Source organism: Xiphophorus maculatus, chromosome 1, assembly GCF_002775205.1.
Source record: "Xiphophorus maculatus strain JP 163 A chromosome 1, X_maculatus-5.0-male, whole genome shotgun sequence".
NCBI lineage: Eukaryota > Metazoa > Chordata > Actinopteri > Cyprinodontiformes > Poeciliidae > Xiphophorus > Xiphophorus maculatus.
This window is the reverse complement of record NC_036443.1, coordinates 9,726,689-9,746,472: the sequence shown is the minus strand read 5'-3', so window position 1 is coordinate 9,746,472 and position 19,784 is coordinate 9,726,689. Positions and strand designations below refer to the sequence as shown.

General features: G+C 34.5%; 1 protein-coding gene across 1 annotated transcript; it reads left to right on the top strand.

The window, feature by feature from the left end:
* The first annotated feature begins 1,390 nt into the window (after positions 1 to 1,390).
* Positions 1,391 to 18,336, top strand: LOC102235212. Its single transcript, XM_023340719.1, is given in 12 exon segments — positions 1,391 to 1,637; positions 3,275 to 3,370; positions 5,001 to 5,096; positions 9,476 to 9,522; positions 10,227 to 10,868; positions 10,984 to 11,703; positions 13,386 to 14,633; positions 14,636 to 15,116; positions 15,333 to 15,509; positions 16,371 to 16,547; positions 16,863 to 16,909; positions 17,221 to 18,336. Coding segments are annotated over 12 exon segments (4,287 nt in total). The 5' UTR covers positions 1,391 to 1,599; the 3' UTR covers positions 17,739 to 18,336.
* The last annotated feature ends 1,448 nt before the right edge of the window (positions 18,337 to 19,784 follow it).

The window sequence follows — 19,784 nt, the reverse complement described above, 5'->3', positions numbered from 1 at the left end:
ACTTGCTACAATTTTGTCTGATAATTCTTCTCAAGTAATAAAATAGGACATAGGATTATAGAAGACAAGGCAATGTTACTCATTCTAGAAATCACCACAATCAGTTCTGCAAGAAAGGATCCAGCAGTGTGTGAACTGGTAACTTATTTGTAAATCCTGCACTTGTAGGCAATTTAATATTTTATGGTTATTGTAATGATTTATTTATGAAATGATTAACACATTTGTGGGAATGTTTTGTCCACAGCTATTTTTCTAATACTATAATTTTATTGACACTTATCACGAAACATGTTCTCTCTTTCCATAACGATAAGAGTGCTGTGTTTGTGCTGACAAGAAAACAACCTGCTGAATACTATCAATCAATAAATCAATCAAGTTTATTTGTGTAGCACATTTCAGCAACAAGGAAGTTCAAAGTGCTTTACATCAGAAAAACACAAAAAAACAGAAGACAAAGGCAACAATTGAAGCATAACATTTTGAATTGTGGTCGCCTTGCACATCAGAATGTTTATTAATGTTTCATTTATAATGTTTCAAAAGCAGCTCTGTTTAGAGCTGCTAAATCATTTCAGACTATGAAGGTTATAGGGAGGAGTGTACAACCATGTCAAGATGGAGGGAGAAAATGTGGACAGAATCAGTTTTTAGATGATAAAAGTTGTCAGGATATGAGTTGGTCACATTTCACAAGAATGAAGGTGTGAGCTTTTGATGTAAATCTAAAGATACAGCCTGATATAGCCTGAATATATTCGGTTCGGTTCGGTTCTAATCCAGTGGGGAGATTCTCCGTATTACGGTCTGGAGTGCAGCAGCTGCGGTTATTTCTCCGCTGATTTTCAGCGTCACTCAGCAACAAAGAACCTCGAGGTTCTGGTTGTGATGGACTAAATTAACTCAGATATTTTATTTTGTCTTATGAAAAAAATATTGATGGCCCAAAACATAATTATAAAGACTTTGATCATAAACTTTATTATCCTTTTAAATTCAAACGAAAAATCAAATTCACTTCACACCAAGCTAATATTGTGTAGTTCCGGTGTTTTACACTGTCGGCGCAAAACGGCAGCTCAGATCTCTGACTTTTTCTGCTTTTCTCTTTATTATTGTGAGTCCTTCAGAGGAGCAGCGCTGCTAAGTCACGGTCATTCCGTTAAACTCATTGCTGTGCTCCTGTCGCTCCCCGTCATTAAACTTACAATTACGATCCTCTGTACTAAGCAGCTCTCTGACAGAAGAAGGCGTGTAGGCTATCATAAGAAGTTTGCTATTGCCGTTTTGAGATTATCTGTGGTTTATAGGTTTACAATCATTAAGAGATTGCCCTGCTTGCCAAGGTCAAAGAGCTCTGTCACCATTAAATATTAACTTGTTTTGCCTTGTTTTGCAGATTGTTTGAACCGACTTTGACTCAGTCAGAATACCTTCACACAGTTCAGATGTTTTCCTTTTCATAGAGATTGCAACTTTTTAGGTATCTGACTGTGCTTTTGCAAGAATAAAAAGATTGAAGCAAGATGTTGAGCATGAAGTAACAGATAAAGATAAAATGGAAGCCTACTGAAAATTGAGGAGATCCCAAGCAAAATGTCTCAGGAAGAGGATGGGATGAAATCAGGTGAGAGGTAAGTGTAGCTTTTTTGTTTTCAGTCTTTTCTGAAAAACTTTCTCAAGAGAAAATAGAATGGTAAACTGATCATTTGGATTTGTCGGCATGCTTGGAATCCCCTCCACCCCACCACAAGTTCTGCATTTTGTTTGTTGACAGAGTGTAACCCTAGTTCCAAAAGTAATTATTTATCAATTTAATCTAAATTGACCTTAAGTTTTGCAGAAACACATGGACAGATTAAAGTATATATAGTAATACAGAAAAAAAGTTACTGAATAATACGTGGTGTTTGTTTAATTCTGTCTAATCTTTGAAAGATTTTTCAAAGGAAAATCTTTCACCCTAAAACTTACTTTCCCAGCTGTTTTGTTTTGTTGTTGGTTTTAATAAACACTGCCCAATTTACTTATGTCAGTGTTGTCTGGATTGTGGTTTTTGGTGATGAGGATAGACGCGGCTGGACCTAGGTAGAAGTGCAAAAATTATGGTTTTAATAATGTTCACAAACAGTACAGAAGTCCAGGCAGCACAGGTGAGCAATGAGGCAAGAAACTCTGACACTGGTAGCGCTGGAGACACACACGACTCACGACTAGGATCCAGGGGGCAGGTGACACAGGTGGAGTAAAACACAAAATGGAGTAATCAAGGAAAACAGAAGAAAACTGGGGACAATCATGGGGTAAACAAGAAGACACAGAGAACTAAACTAAAAACACACACAAAATTCCACATCCTCACAAGTATTTCTCAAACTTTTTCATACTGAGGATCACTTAACCCCTGTGACAGACTGGAGACCTGTCCAGGGTATACCCTGTTAGAAAAATTATCAGAGTTAATTTACTTATGAGTTTATTTGAAAGGCTATGTTTTCATATTATTATTCCGTTTGTTTACTTGGCTCCTTTCTTTTGTGATACACTATTAACTGTTTTTAGGATGTTTGCCTGGAGGCTAGAAACGTTTACACAGCTCTGTGTTATCAGCTGCTTTGGTTATCAGCTGCCTGTGAAACTGATTGGTAACGGTCAGCCTCGTGCTTTATAAGTGCATGTCCACAGAAGGGTCCAGAACATCATGTAGTAAAGGTCTTTGATCCATTCTTTGTGTGAAAAAGCCCAACCTCCTTCCTTGTAATCATAATAAAAGGCAGTTGGGGACTAAGAGTTGATCACAGACAGTGTTTGATGGCAGGTTTTCCGCGTCTGGCTCTGCTCCCCTCTTCTGCAGAAAAGCAATTTGTGTTTTTGGTTGATTCCTTGCAGGTTAGGAACTAAAATAGACTCAACATACCCCACCTCTTGCCCGAAATATCTCGCTGGTGATGGGCACCAGCACCCCTCCCGAACACACTATAGGGACAAGAGTGTAAAGAAAATGGATGGATGGATCACTTATCCCATCTAACAAACACTCCCGGACCACCTATTTTGAAAATGCCCGCACAGTAACACAATACTTAAATATATACAATCTGAAACAAAAATATTAGTCTCTTAATGTACTTATTATTGTTCTCTTCATTTATCCTAATAATAAAGCTGATGTTGTTTGCAGGGCTCTGCAGAGACTTAGTATTTTAAGGGGAAAATTTATTTATATTTGTTGGAGCTTGTCTAATAAAACATTTTGATATTTGTCTTCTAGCTTACCTCATCACCAAACTCCAATCTCTTCTTCAGTGAGCTTGGAAAGTGACAGATCCAAAGGTGAACCTTTGAACTTTGAAAGTGAAGATCAAAGGTAAAACACTTTGGTAATAGTTCATGTAAAACACAATAAAAAGCAGCAGAATGTATACTAGTTATAGTAATATACCAGTGAATTCTGCTCAAAAAACACTGTCTGTGTCTTTTGAGCAGATTTTGAGGATTTTGAGGCTTTTGAAAATTATTTTAATCCAAAGAGCATTATGTTCATTTTAAAATGATCAGAAATAAAAAAAAAATAATATAAAACATAACAGGACATAATTTAAATAAAAATCAAGTAGATAGCTTCAATTCAAAAGTAATGCCCTGTTCTTTATGAGTTCATTATTTAATATGAACACATTAAATAATGTAGGGAAACATGCATCAAACAACTTGCACTCAGAAAAATCAGAATCACAATCTGTTTTATTGGCCAAGTTTGTTATCTATACAAGGAGTTTGACTCTGGATAGTGTTGTCTGTGAAGGAGGTAAAAATTGAAAAATCATTCATAAAAAATAAAACAATAACAATATCTGTTGTAGATTGTGTGTCCTGGGGGATACAGACATTTCACAAGCTATAGACATGAAGGCTATCAACCACTTGCACTTCACATCATTTTATACATGTAAAGGGGGAATGGGCGAATATTGAGGTCATGTGACCCTATGCCAGCATTCAAAAACAAACTTATATGGATATATAAAGTTCAAAATGGCAGACCGCATGGACAAAGATATACATTGTGATGTATGAGTTGTTCTTTTTCCTATACATACTGATGTGAAAGGACTTGAATTTGTAACATGATGTTCTTTAAGAGTGATTTAATATATATTTTTGAAAAGAATATGAATTACATTTAACCAGCAGACATAAAATGTCTGTATCCTGGGGGATAAAAGAGGAATAGTTACACTCAAATTTTCTTTTATTTTGAGTCAATAAATTTATAAATGTTCCCTATTAAAATTTTGTTGAAGCTTATTTTACCCTCAAAAGTGGATTATTTTACTTTACTGTGTATTATATATTAATTCAGAGTATTTCAGAGCAGAGTTTCTCAGGGTAGTGGCGGATTGTTGCTTGTACTGAGTCAGGTTCTGGTTCTGCAGGAGATTTCTTCCTGTTAAAGGAATCCACTCTCACTACATGCACGCTTAGTATGAATGACTGGGTTGAAATAAATTTTTTGTAAACTGACTTAATACATTTGTTAATTACTGCTACATAAATTTAATTGATACTGACTTGTGGTATTTTTTAAAAAAAAGCAAAACATGCAAAAACATGGTAGATTCATTACTTACATTAATTTAACATTTGTTTCATGCAAAAGTGACATTTTTATAGCCCAAATGGGCAATTATCCTAAGGGATGCAAACCCTAAATTTCAAAAGAAAGGTACTATTAAAACATTTTTTTATATGAGCAGAGCATTATATTTTTCTAATATTCTGACTTTGTTCTCATGACATTATGACCCTATTCTCAGAATTTAAAAAATAAATTCTTAGCCTAGCCCTAAAACTTCATTGTAGATTTGAGATATTTGTCAATGCCAGATATTTTATTTAATCAGATTATTAAACTTGATATTTTAAAATTTAAGGGGAAAGCTGGTTTCAATTTGTTAGAGCTTGTCTAATAAAACATTTTGATATTTGTCTTCTAGCTTACCTCATCACCAAACTCCAATCTCTTCTTCAGTGAGCTTGGAAAGTGACAGATCCAAAGGTGAACCTTTGAACTTTGACAGTGAAGATCAAAGGTAACCTTTTCTTAGTAAAACACAATAACACATGTACCATATACAGAAGTTATTGTGATGTAGACATCAAGACTATATCACAGTCTTGATATAGTCAAGACTATAAAAATCAAGTAGATAGCTTCAATTTGAAAGAAATGCCTTGTTATGTTATTTATATGAACATTTTAGATAATGCAGGAAATCATGGATGAAACTACTTGCACTGAAAAAATGGCCACATTTGTACACACACAAGGAGTTTGACTCTGGATAGCATTGTCTTTCAAGCCGTAAGAGGAAAAAAATAGAGAAATCATTTATATAAAAAAAATAACAAAATATGTGTTAGAAGAAAATAAATTCAGCAGTTCATTCAGTGATGAATTTTCCAGACTGCTTCTTGTTCCTTGAGGTGAACAAGGCCAATACTGATGGATGATGTTTGTTGCAGTCTGCACTTCTTCTGCTTTGAGATAAACTGACTGGTCAAGGCCTTTTCTTTGAAGATATATTTATTTCTTAATTTAATGTAAATGGACCTTCTTATTAAGTTGTGAAGAAACAAATGGACAGATTATATAATAATAGAGAATAAGGTTACTGAATAATAGATGTTTTTGTTTTATGATGTCCAATCTGCTGTTTTTCAAAGGAAAATCTTTCACCCTGAACCTTATTTTCCCAGCTGTTTTGTTTTGTTGTTGGTTTTATTAAACACTGCCCAATTTACTGTCAGTGTTTCTCAAAATTTTCAGACTGAGGATCACTTAACCTCAGGACCACTCAAGGACCATCTAATTTGAAAATGCCCCTACAATAACATAACAATTAATATTAATAAATACAACCTGAAACGAAAATATTAGTCTCTTAATGTACTTATTGTTGTTTTCTTTGTTTATCCTAATAATAAAGCTGATGCTGTTTGGAAAATTAGAACTGCCACGACAAGCCATGAACAAGTCGACCAGGAGACTTTTTGAGTTATTCACAGATTCTGAAAAAGCTGATTTTAAGTTTTCCAATGATGTCAAACACATGGAAATCAAAAAGACATTGTTCTTTTCCACCAAGTATTGTGTACATTAATAACATTTTGGGCTATTTGTAATTTAAAACCATAATAAAGAAAAATAGACTTGATTTGCTTTGGCAGAAACAAAAATCCTCTTCTGTACCATTTAATATAAAAATTACCCACTCTATCATTTATTTATCTGTTGTATTTAATTATTTTAATTCAATAATTTTTAATTAAATAAAAATAACAGATGTTGACGGGTGATCAGAGCATTATGTTATTGCAATATTATGACGTTGTTCTCATGATATTATCACTTTATTCTCGTAATTTAAAAAGTAAATTCTTAGCCTGGCACTAAAACTCCATCATAGATGTGAGATATTTGTCAATGCCAGATATTATGACCTGATTTTTATGAGCTTATATGAACACAATAAATAATATAGGAAAACATGCATCAAACAACTTGCACTGAAAAAGATCAGAATCACAATCTGGTTTATTGGCCAAGTTTATAAAATACACAAGATAAGGTAAGGTCATTTTATTTATATAGCACATTTTCAGCAACAAGGCAATACACAGTGCTTTACAGGACTTAAAATGAAATACAAACAAAATAACAAACCAAAGGAAAAAGCAAAAGAAGTAAAAATAATCTAATGTTGATCCAAAATATGTAAACTAGGTGCTCCTCTTCAGGGTTGCTAGATAAATATCCTCTGGTCTAATTTCATTTCTGGGTTGGAAGAACAGGAGTCTAAAACGTAGTTGCTAAGGTGGTTTTTCTGGATTCTGAGTTTGTTCTAATCTATGTTCTGGGTTGCTAACTTAACTTAAATCTAAGTAAATAATCTCTGGACTTTCTAAGTGTGCTCTAAATTTGTAAAAGTAATGAGTACTCCACAGTTTCTAAGTAATAATAAAAACTAAATGTTCCTGTTCTGGAAGATTTTTTCTGGATTCTAAGTTCGTTCTAACTCCTTTTCTGGGTTGCAATAATAGGAGTCTATCTGCATAATAATCTAAAAATTAATCTAATATTGATCTAAACAGTGAGTACTCGATAGTTTCTAAAATATAAGCTAAAAAGTGACTAATAAACTAGAGTCTCTGGATTCCAAGTTTGCTCTAATTCCTTTTCTTGGTTAAAGTGAGTACTCTGCAGTTTCTAACAAAATAAAATAAAAAAGAGGAAAGGACACATGAGGGCACATGGCAACATTCAGACAAAATAATGGTCAAAACAAAAACATGAGTGAAGGCGGTGACATGACGGGGCCATGAAACCACGTTGCTCAGCCTCCCGGCAGATGTCCGATAAGATGTTATTATCAAGGCATGTCCTTGGGAGCGCCCAGCTCCACAGGTGCATGGATAACAGGAGGGGGTGAACTGAGAAGGAGCATTATGTTTACATATCTTCAAGGAGATTGGAAATATGCAGCCCTTCCAAGGCAAAACGGGGAAAGTCAATTCAGATACAGAATGTCTTAGGTCATGTAGATTATAAATTTCAATCTTCCCTAAAGTTTCTCCAATACATCTCAGTTCTCAATTATCCAAATTAGTTTGGTCGTTCCACTGAACAGAAACTACCAACTTCTCCAAGATCGATTCCATCCCGTTAGTGAGTTTTGAAGTCCTCAGCTGGGCTGCAAATCTCAGCAAGACTCACATCCAACCTACGTCTTTGTTCACAGTCTGAGTGTTCACTAGTTCGGCCAACTCCGTCACAAATTTGTCTATAATCCAGGTATCTGCAAGCTCCAAACAGCAGAAAGCCTATTATCATGAATAAATCCAGGGTGAATCCCGCTGGGTGTGTCCCCGAAGGACAAAGAGGGCTCTCCTGTGCTCAGTCTTCTCGTTGAGATAATTTGATCAATTGCATTGAGAGACCCGTTGACCAGATCCATAATTTGTAGATGCGGAGGATGTGCAAAGAAAGGCTCCAAAAATATAGGAAAAGAGAGAACTAAAACAAAGCAAGCAGGGCAGGCATGGGCAAGGAGGGAGCAGAGAAAAAAAACGTCCACCTTCACAGAGAGCAAGAGAGAAGAAAAAAAGGAGATTGGCTTTAAATAGCATTTTCTCTCTAGTAGTAGGAGGGAAAAAGTAGAAAAATCATTTATAAAAAATAATATGAAACATGGACAAATTTTATTAATGCAAAAAAAAGTGCATCATACAAGACACAAGAGTGTGATTAAGGTTAATACCATAAGTGGCACAAATTGGTGTATTAATTAATTAAATAAACATGTACAGGTCAGGTTCTTAAGAGAGTGATGGTGTGTTAGAAGAAAATAAATTCAGCAGTTCATTCAGTGATGAATTTTCCAGACTGCTTCTTGTTCCTTGAGGTGAACAAGGCCAATACTGATGGATGATATTTGTTGCAGTCTGCACTTTTTCTGCTTTGAGATAAACTGACTGGTCAAGGGCTTTTCTTTGAAGACATAATTATTTCTTAAATTAATTTAAAATGTATCTTCTTGGTAAGTTTTACAGAAACAAATTGACAGATTGGAGAATATACTGTATGTTAATACAGAATAAAGTTACTGAATAATAGCACTGTTTTGTGTTGTAAATGTCTTCCTGTGTTGCATCACACTTCAAGCATCTATCCAGTGATTCTGTTCTAGTCTCCTTGTTTTTCGTTTTCATCTCATTCAAGAAATTTCTGCTTTTATCTGGTGTTGGACATCAAAGATAGTTGAGCCATTATCAGGATCTTCTGACTGGCATTTCACTGTTTTATGCAATTGTTATCATTACTCTGCAATGAACGTATAGATGCCAGCAAGTGTTTTGCCAAACAGAAGTACATCATTGCGATTTTGTCTGTTGAAAACCATGTATTGGCAAAGTAAATATGTTCAACACAAAAACTGCTTTTGTTTCTAAATTATTGAATGAATAGATATATGAATCTGTTATTTAGGTTATTTAACCTATTCATATTTTTACATAGTGCTATTATATCAATTCAGCTTTCAAGTGTTTCAGGAACCTCCTTATCATTCATTTCACTTCTTTGAAAATATACTTCTTTAGAAATATGAACTGTGAATGCTGACATTAGCGTTGTGGACATCTGTGCATACTGCAACATGTTTTGCATTAAAATGGTATTTTAGGTTTGAATAGCTTTGCTACCTTTCCATGGAAGAAAAAGTGATTAATTACATTAAAATTTTAGTGCATTAAAATGTATAGAATTCATTAATTAAAATAAATGTGACGAAGTCCCGGCTCTAGCAAAAATAAATTACGAAAACAGTCTTTCAACTTCAAAATTAGTAAACATATGTCTGTTTAAGTAAATATAAATCAAAACAGTTAAATGTTTTGTCTTTGCCTGCAGTGATTCTAATGACAACCAACCTGAAACATCTGGACCAGCTGACACAGGTGAGCATGACTTAAAAAGAAAAGTTTTTTTTAAGTCTAACTGTCCATTTGCTTTAAATTGTTTACTAATGAATACTAATTAATATTTTTCAGAGATAAACTCTGTGTCAGATTATATTTTGTAATTGTAAAATGTAGTTTTTATTTGTTTTTTTTGTTGGTGTTATTTTAATGAGGTGTTGTCTGATGTGGTAATGATTAATGTCTTACCTGCTTTTGTCAAAATATTCCTGTTCTTTCTATTTGAACATTAACAAAAAAATTGCCACCGGAAAGTAAAACTAATTGTTTCTAAGAAGACCAAGTTGTTTTTTCTCTCCCTAAATTATAAAGCCTCAAATCTTATGAATCTTAAACCCGTATTTGTCAGGTCTTATTATTACTTTCCCTGACAATAGTTAATGTTTCAAGACAAAAATGTCAATGGTGTAAACTAATAATAATTTGCTGGGGTGACACTTAGTGAATATTATTGCTTTTTGCTGAGTTTAAATTGTTGCCCAGAAGAAATACAGATTGTTTTTATTCATTAATTCTGAATGCTTGATGTTGATTATTGATGAAAGCTGGATGCCAGGAGGAAATATGAGATATTACTGCAGATTATTGCTGAAAATATATTTCGAAGAGTGTTGGCAATCATGTGTATCAAATATGTTATGCTTATTTCTGTTGTTCACATATCATTAATTTAAAAATTACAGGAGGAGATGCCAAGGGAAAACATGACCTGAAGAAAGTAATTCTTAAGGAGGTGGGAAGACATAAAATTGACCCAAAACTCTCTGAGATAGTGATGGTTGAAAGTGGGAAAAAGAAGTTAATCACTCTCAAAGATTTATTTTCCAGCAATAAATTTCTGATTTCCAAACTTCCTGGTGTGTCCAAAAATGTGCGAACTGTCCTGATGAAAGGAGCCCCTGGAATTGGTAAAACTTTCCAAATAAAAATATTCATGATCGACTGGGCAAAAGGAAAATCCAATAAACACATAAAGGCTTTAGTGACCCTTGATTTTACTGAGCTGAATACAAAGAAAGATGAAGTAAAAAGCATGGAATCTCTGCTGGATGATTTCTTCAACAAAAAAAATGTTAAAGTTTCCAAAGATGACAAGAAAAATTTATGTTTCATTCTTGATGGACTGGAAAAATGCGAACTTCCTCTTGACTTTGTAAACAACAAAGAAGTTAAAGACTTGAAGGAAGCAGCATCAATGGATGTGCTGCTAACGAATCTGATCAAAGGAAATCTGCTTCCTGAAGCTCATATTTGGATAATTTCTCAACCTAAAGGACTTGATAAGATTCCTTCTGAATGTATCAACAGAACTGTTCAATGTCAAGGTAAGAATATCTGTCTGAATAAATTATTTATAATTTATCTTCAATGCAAAGTAACCATTTTTGTTGACTTTATTCACATTTTACATCATTGTACAACTTTGCTTTGTATATTTAGAAACCTCTGAGCAACAGAAGAAGTTAGAATCATGTCTGAAAAATAGATTTCTGAAAGAAATCACTGACGAAAAAGATGAAATCAGTCATCCAAACCAGAAAACAACAGAACATGTCATCAGAAGAGAAAATGGCTCTGAAGAAGGGGAAAGTGAGCAGAAAGATTTTACAAAAGTGAAATCCACTTCTGAGATCTTCAAAGATGTGAAAGGAAAGGAAACTAGAACAGTGCTGACCATTGGAGAAGCTGGTATAGGAAAATCTTTTCACATGAAAAAGTTTATAAAAGAATGGGCTAAAAAGGATGAGAACAAGTCATTTTTCACCAGGATCAGAAGACCATTTTCTAGCCAGGCAAAACCTGCAGAACTTTTGTTTCTTATTGACTTCTCAAAACTCAACTTGATAAAAAATAAAAATATCAGTTTGTTTGAGCTTCTTAATCACTTCTTTGAGGAAACCAAAAATATCATCATCTCTGACTATTCCCAGTTAAATATTTTATTTATTTTGGATGGACTCAATGCATATCAAGATTGTTTAGACTTTGAAAACAGTAAAACTTTGACTGATGTCAGAGAACCAACCTCAGTCAACTTGTTACTAACAAACCTTATCAGAGGAAACCTGCTGCCAGAGGCCCAGATCTGGATAACCTCTCAGCCTCCAGCTGCTAAGAAAATCCCTGATGGCTTTATTGACAGACTGACAGAAATACGAGGTAAGATCTGCAAATACAAATTTCTTACAATTAGATTGAACTTAAATGTATTTTCTAATATTTAAACTGTTAGCTGTAAAATTACAAAATTTTGACTTTTAGTTTAAACTACTTTAAAGTATACTAATATTTATAAACTGATGAACCATGCAACTTTTCAGAATGAGTTTCAAGGATGAATCTTTTCTATTCCAGAGAGCTATGTATGTACTTTAAATAAGTCAAAATGAAATTACTTTGTATTGCTTAGGTTTCAGGTTGTAAAAGTAACCGTGAAACTGACACTTAAGTTTCATTTATTAAAAATGAAGCAAGCTGATAAAAAGTAAGATAGAGACAAAAATATATTAAAAAATCACCAATTCCACTATACACAGAAGTGACTAAAGAAACAATAACTAAGGCTACATTCACACAACAGGCAAATCTGGTAAAAATATAATTCTGAAAGAGATCTATGTACTCAGTGCTCCACAAGAAGCCACTGCTATCAGTTGTATTTTTTTTTCTCAGCTTCATTTGTCTTATGATCTTGTGACGATACTATTTTTTCCCTTTGCTCAACAACTTCAAAGTCAATCCAAAGATGGTGCCTCCATTATTCTGTAAATGGTGCATTGTGGTGTGACATCTACGTTGTTCTTCTTTTCATGCGGGTTGCTTTAGTATGGTGGCCCTGAAATGCAAATCACTTCAACAAATCACTAAACACAACTACAAAATTGAAAGACAACAACATATTCATTCACAAATACACACAAATAATATTATTATATATTATAATAATAATATTTGTGACACTAAAAATACACGGACTTAGCTGTGAACAACTAAAGTAGCATAGCTCACATTAACATTAGCTACCGCTAACAGAAACATATGAGGAGGGCAGAGTATCAAAATACCAGACATATAACACTTAATCTGAAATTATTTGTAATTACTCAATGTCTCATTATAATCGGAGAGCAAAGCCTGCAGGTTTAGCTTATACTTATTCAGAGGGCAGAATAGGATAAAAACAGGATAAAAACACGAGGCTCAGAGGAAAACCCAGATGACCCAGCTTTCTAAACTGAAAGTTACAACCTTGACATGATTATATAAGTTGTTTTACTGAGAAAACGAAGCGCCATGAAAAAGTTCGGATCTCTCCCCTCCTGGAGCTCGTAGCTTTCAGTTTTTTCTGGTGTTTTCTTATTGTCTATATTTACTCATTAATATATATGATTTCAAATGTAACTGAGTGTCTTTACTCAAAACAAACTCAAGTAAAAGTAAAAGTTCAAGTTTTGTAAACAACTTAAAGGACAAATTAGGCAAACTGTAATTACAACAATAGATGTAAATGTAACTAATTACGTCCCACCCCATATGGCAAAATACAAGTGGTACTCACATTGTGAAGTGCTTCTACTTTCTGTGTTATCCTTTCTGGGAATCTATAGTATAGTAAAATTACTAATGTTTTTATTTGTTTTGGTTTGCACAATCAGCCACTGACGATTTTCGTCATAGTACACTTCAAGTATTTAAAACTACTTTGATCCCTAGGTCAAAGTTTGCAATTAGTAGTCTTTTATTGTGTGTGTTTTTATATTTTGTCAAAAAAATATATAACATAATTTTTTTCAAAAGTATTTAATCTATGTTTTTTGTCTATTTCCATTGTATTTTTTCAGAGAGACCTGATATCACAAGTCAAAGAAAACTCAAAAGTGAACTAAAAGATCAATTCACCAGCGTGTCTGAAGGGATTGAAGGACAGAAGACCTCAGCTCTTCTTAACGAGGTCTTCACTGACCTCTACATCACAGAAGGAGAGCGTGCTCAGAATGAAGCCATGCAGGTTCAGAATGCAAGGTTCAAAACAACAAATGAAGAAACATCTATTAAATACTGTGACATCTTTAAACCTGCTGATAGTAATCAAAACATTAAGACTGTCCTTACCGTTGGAGTGGCAGGAATAGGAAAAACATTTGCCTCAATGAAATACATACTTGACTGGGCAGAGAGCAAAGCAACAGAAAACATTTTTTTCATTTTTCCACTTCCTTTCCGAGAGCTAAATCTGAGAGCAGATAAAGAGCACAGTTTACAAGATCTGATTCATCAGTTCTTCCCAGCAATGAGGACATCTGAAATAACTGACTATGACAAATACAACATTCTGATTGTTCTGGATGGTTTTGATGAATGTCGTCTTGATCTTAAGTTCAGTGAAACAAATAAATTGAGTGATGTCACAACACCAACCTCAATGAATGGTCTGCTGTCAAATCTCATCCTGGGAAATTTGCTCCCTAAAGCTCAAATCTGGATCACCTCCCGACCTGCAGCATCCAACAACATTCCTCCAGAAAACGTTGATCGAATGACAGAAGTGAGAGGATTTAATGATGAGCAAAAGGAAAAGTATTTCATGAAGCGATTCAGTGATGAGAATGTGGCTGAAAAAGTCTTGTCATATGTGAAGAAATCAGTAGCTCTTTACATAATGTGTCACATCCCTGTTTTCTGTTTCATCACATCAAAGGTTTTGGAGGACTTTGTTGAAAGAAATCAAGATGATGAACTGCCAAAAACTCTGACTGACATGTACACACATTTCCTTTTGCTCCAGCGCAGACAGACAAAAGTAAAATATAATACAGATCAGTCAACCTCTGAAACCTCTGGAACGGAGACATTCTGTGATAAAACTAATGATGAAACAATCCTATCTTTGGGAAAACTTGCTTTCAAAGGCCTAGAGGAGAAAAACCTTCTCTTTACTGAAGAAGACTTGACCAGTTGTGGGACTGATGTAACCAAAGCTGCTGTTTTCTCTGGGTTGTTCACTCAGATCAAAAGAGAAAATAATGAGCTGTACCCTCAGAAACTGTTTTGCTTTGTCCATAAAAGCATTCAAGAGTACATGGCAGCTCTCCAGAATCCAGCTCAGCAGCCTCAGAGTTTTATAAGAAAGCAGTGGACAAGGCTTTTGAGAGTGAACATGGGGACTGGGACATGTTCCTTCGGTTCCTAGTGGGTCTCTCTCTGGAATCTAATCAGAATCTACTTCAGGATCTGATAGATAAGACTGAAAAACACAAAGACACTAATAAGGAAACAGCAGAGTGCATCAAAAAGAAGATCAGAGAGAACAACAGTGACACAGAGAAAAAGCTTAATCTTTTCTACTGTCTTAATGAGCTGAATGACGACACCCTTGTTCAAGAAATCAAAAATTATCTTAAATCAGAAGAAAAACCTTTTGAAACTTTCACTGCTTCTCAGTGGTCAGCTTTAACCTTTGTGCTGCTGACATCAGATGAAAACCTTGAAGTGTTTGATCTTAAGAAATACCTGAAATCAGAGAAAGTCCTTCTGGGAATGATGCCAGTGGTCAAAGTCTCAAACACTACTTTGTAAGTATTTTTTATATCATATAGTGTCTACAATACCTCACTGGTTCAGAATAATCCTTTTTAATAATTTCTTCATTTTGAACAAACTATTAATGTTGTATATGAGAGTTAGGGCTTTTGCCGTTAGTGGTGGTATTGTAGTTTGACAAGACAAACGTGGAATTTCACACATGGTTTGTCTAATTAACTTGATTGTTTTCATGGATCTTTTTACAGACTGAGTTGGTGTGAGCTCTCTGAAGAATCTTGCAAAGGTCTGACATCATCAGTGCTAACCAATCCATCCTCTAATCTCACATTGTTGGACCTGAGTCATAATGATTTGCTGGATGCTGGAGTGAAGCGACTTGCTGATGGGTTGAAACATGTGAACTGTAAACTAGAGACTCTCAAGTAGGTTTTTTAATATATCAACCAGTGTTATAGTTAGCCACTATTTTGAGTTTATAAACTGTTTTATTCCAAGATTTAAGGTTATTCTATGTGTTCACAATTCTTTGTTAGTGTTAAGTGTCAATATAATACAACAGTCCTATGAAAATAGTACTGAAAGTGATAAAACTAAAGTTCAATAAAAGTTGTTTAGTGTAATTTTAAAGATTATGGCCTACAAATACTGAGTCCAAAATATGGTGTGTCAAAACATTAGACTATTGCAGATTATGTTTTTTGATAAAAATAGATGTAAATGTAAATAAATGACTTATTATCAAAAAATAATCTGGAATATTCTAATGTTTTGAGAAGCCATATTTCGGACTCTCATTATTTGTTGGCCATACCATTCAAAATTACAAATTCTATTCCTTGTAATAAATCTATATAATATAAAATACTGAACTTTTGTATCACTGTCAAATGTTGTGTCAATATAATACAACAGTCTACTAGTGGTGGTCAGAGGACCTGGTGGCCCTGGTGCATAGCAGCTTCTCCTCTGTCAGACTATTTCAGGTAGGCTGTGGCTACAATCTAGTAGCTCGCTACCATCGGTGTGGAATGTGTGTGTGAATGGGTGAATGACCAAATGTGGCATCAAGCACTTTGGGGTCCAATGGACTTGAAAAAGTGCTAGGCAAGTTCAGGCCATTTACAATTTAAACCATGTATAGTACATACTGTATATATACAGTATATATATATATATATATATATATATATATATATATATATATATATATATATATATATATATATATAAAACTGTCAAATTTTGCTGAGCTCTTTCTAGTCCACAACTGTGTCTTTGTGCAGGCTGGCAGGATGTCAGGTGACAAAGACAGGCTGCATTTCTCTGGCTGAAGCTATTAAGTCCAATAGACTCTCCTCACTTAAACACTTGGACCTGAGTTACAATCATCCTGGAGACAATGGGATGAGGGCTCTCAATGCAATAGTTGAGGATCCAAACAAGAAACTTGAGACAGTGAAGTGAGTAAATAAATCAGACATTATTTAGTTCTGCAACTTGTAGAAAAATAACTTAATCTAATGATGCACCATGTCTGAGTAGAGCCTTTTAACAGCAATCAGGTATTTATGAGGGATCTCACTGAAACTTGTCTTGCTAGGCTTGGCTAAATAATAAATGTTATAGTCCAAGAGCTGGTGAATTAAACTACACATTGTGTAGTAAATAACATAATAATAAGCTTTCATAGCAATAAAAATAGGAATGAAATAATATGTAAAGACTTTCCAATATTTCTAAAATAAAATGAATCTTTCTTGTCTTACTGTGCACAGCTTTGACTATGAAGGAAAACATCGACTAAAACCCAGTTGGAGTAAATGTAAGCTGTTTTTTTCCCTCAGAATTTTTACATTTTTGTATTACAAGATGCATCATGTTTATTTGAAAGTGGAAGTTAGAACTTGATCATCTGAAGGGTATTTAACAGGCAATAACGATCATACTAAAAATAACACATGACTTCATATCTAAGGAAATCACAAAATACTTAATTACTCCAAATTCTTCAAATCTAGTAGATTTAATGTTTAAATTCATGGATTCATTATGGTAAAAACAGTACACATTCTGAAACTGTCATTGTTTAAATTCTCACAAAGCTTACTTTATTTTCTTGTTGAACACTTTCAGATGGTGCAGATCTTATGTTTGATAAGAACTCAGCAAGCAGACGGCTTGTTCTGGTTGAAAACAACAAAAAAGCGAAAACTGATGATGATGTCAAGAAGCAGCGAAATACAAGTGATGAAAGGTTCAAGAGGACCCAGGTATTTTGTGATAAAGGCCTGAACCAACTTTGTTACTGGGAAGTGGAATGGAAAGGTGTGGTGGGAATTGCTGTGGCATATAAAGATGTGGGTAGAAACTGGGACCGTGATGGTGGTCTGGGATGCAATGACAAGTCCTGGAGTCTGCTCTGCTCCAAGACTGGATACAAAGCCATGCATAAAAACACAGAAGAAGAAATCAAAGTCCCTACATGCAACAAAATAGGTGTGTTTCTTGACTGGGAATGAGGAACTCTAAGTTATTACAATATATCATCAGAGAAGCGGAGCTTGATTCATACTTTCAAAACAAAATTCACAGCAGAGCTATTTCCAGCCTTCTGGTTTGAGAAAGGTTCTGTGACTTTGTGTGACCTGTAGATTTATGAGTGCACAAGTTAGAAAGACTGTAAGCACTTAGAGCGATATGAAAAGGTGTCCCCCTTCATGATTTCATTTTTATTTCTTTGTTACATTTCTGTGTTTCGCAACATTTAAACAATTTACATATTTCACATAATACAAAATATGCAGTCTAAATTTACTTAGCCTTTAGAGATGCTTTAGAATCTACTTTTATTTTAGTTCACAACTCCCATTAACCACAAACATAAAACATATTATATAAAGCATATTATATAGAAGTCTTAGTTTTGTTCTCTTTGCTCGAGTCATTAGATTTGTCTTTGAGGTGCAAAGCAATTTTGATAGATTGGAGTAGCATACAATCGGAAACTGTGGCATAAATTACAATAATGTTAAATTGTATTAATTAGGAGTGCACAATATTTATTGGCTGATAATTATATTATATGTTTGAGCTACTTGACATATATTGTAGTTCTGTGGCAGTCTGCATAGCCATCAATGTATACATAAAAAAATTCTGACTGTGTGGTCAGGTACTTCATGCCTGTGAACCTATTCAACCTTAACACTGTATGTAATACAAAAAATAAAGTCATTATTTTAAGTAGAACAACAGTACTTTCTTTTATTCACTTACTGCTGGGACTCTTTCCATCCACCTTGTAACCCTAATTGGGATGAAGAATGTGCATGAAGCAAAAGGATCCAAGTTCAATTTTTATTATGAATTAGTGGAAGCTATAGTGGTGTGGTGTTTGACCTCTTCCTGACTTCCTTTTTTTGCATAATTTGTTACACTTCAGTGTTTCACAACATCAATACAATTTGCATATTAGTCAAACACAACACAAGTGAACACAAAATGCACAAAAATCCAAACCTACGTGGCCCTGCATGAAAGTGATTGCCATCCACCCTTACTAAATATTTCCAATACACCTGAGTTCACTGTCTCTTGTCACATCTGGGGCTGTTTAATGACACACCTACTCCCAATCAAGACATCACTTAAACAGGACCTTCCTGACAAAGTGAAGTAAACAAAAATATAATTAAAAGCTGGATATCATGCCGACATGCAGAGAAATTAAGGAACAAATGACAAAGACAGTAATTGAGATCTTCCAATCAGGAAAGGCTTACAAAGCCATTTCTAAAGCTTTGGGACTCCAGTGAATCTCCAGTGAACCACAGTGAGAGCCATTACCCTCACATGGCGAAAACATGGAACAGCTGTGAAGCTTCCCAGGAATGGCTGGCTGAACAAAATTACCCTATCAGTATAGCGACGACTCATCAAAAGTGTTTTTCCACTGGCAATTTAAGCATTAACCGATTAATGTGTGGTTCAGTTTCACCCCAGGTAGTTTTTCCATTATCTGCTCTGTTCCTCACTATTGTGGGCGGGACGTGAGCACAACTGTGGTCAACTCTCTAATGATGTTTGCAGCAAATGGAGAACCTCGAGATTCTGGTTCTGATTAACTCAAATGATCCCAGATATTTTATTTTGTCTTATAGAAATTCATTGCTGGTCCAAACATAATTATAAAGTCAGATCGGCTCATTATTTCACTATGCATATACATCCTGGCACTCTTTTGTTTCTTTTTTTGGATTTATGACTTAAAAAAAACTGGTCATGGTGAAAAATCTTCCACTGCAGCAGAATTATAACAATTCAGCAAAGATGAGTGGGCCAAAATTCCTACACAATTGTAAAACTTTCACTCTTTCAGACCCCTTGTCCACTGGGATGGACATGATATTTTTCTGGGATTAAACCAATAACAAATGAGGAATTTGTTATTTGCATGATGGATCTTACAGATTGGTTTCTTGTTAAACAAAAACAATGAAGTTTAGACTCTTAACTTGATGCCAGTGTGTTTCAGGCATCAGACAAGACGAGCATGTGTATTAAACAAGAGACGGGGAGGAGTAAGCATCTGTTTCCATCAAAAATATAAATTTATATTCATGGCAGTCTAAAAAAATACTCTCAGTATAATTTTAAATATTTCCAGTCATAGTATTTGAAGGTATTTTGATTTTTTT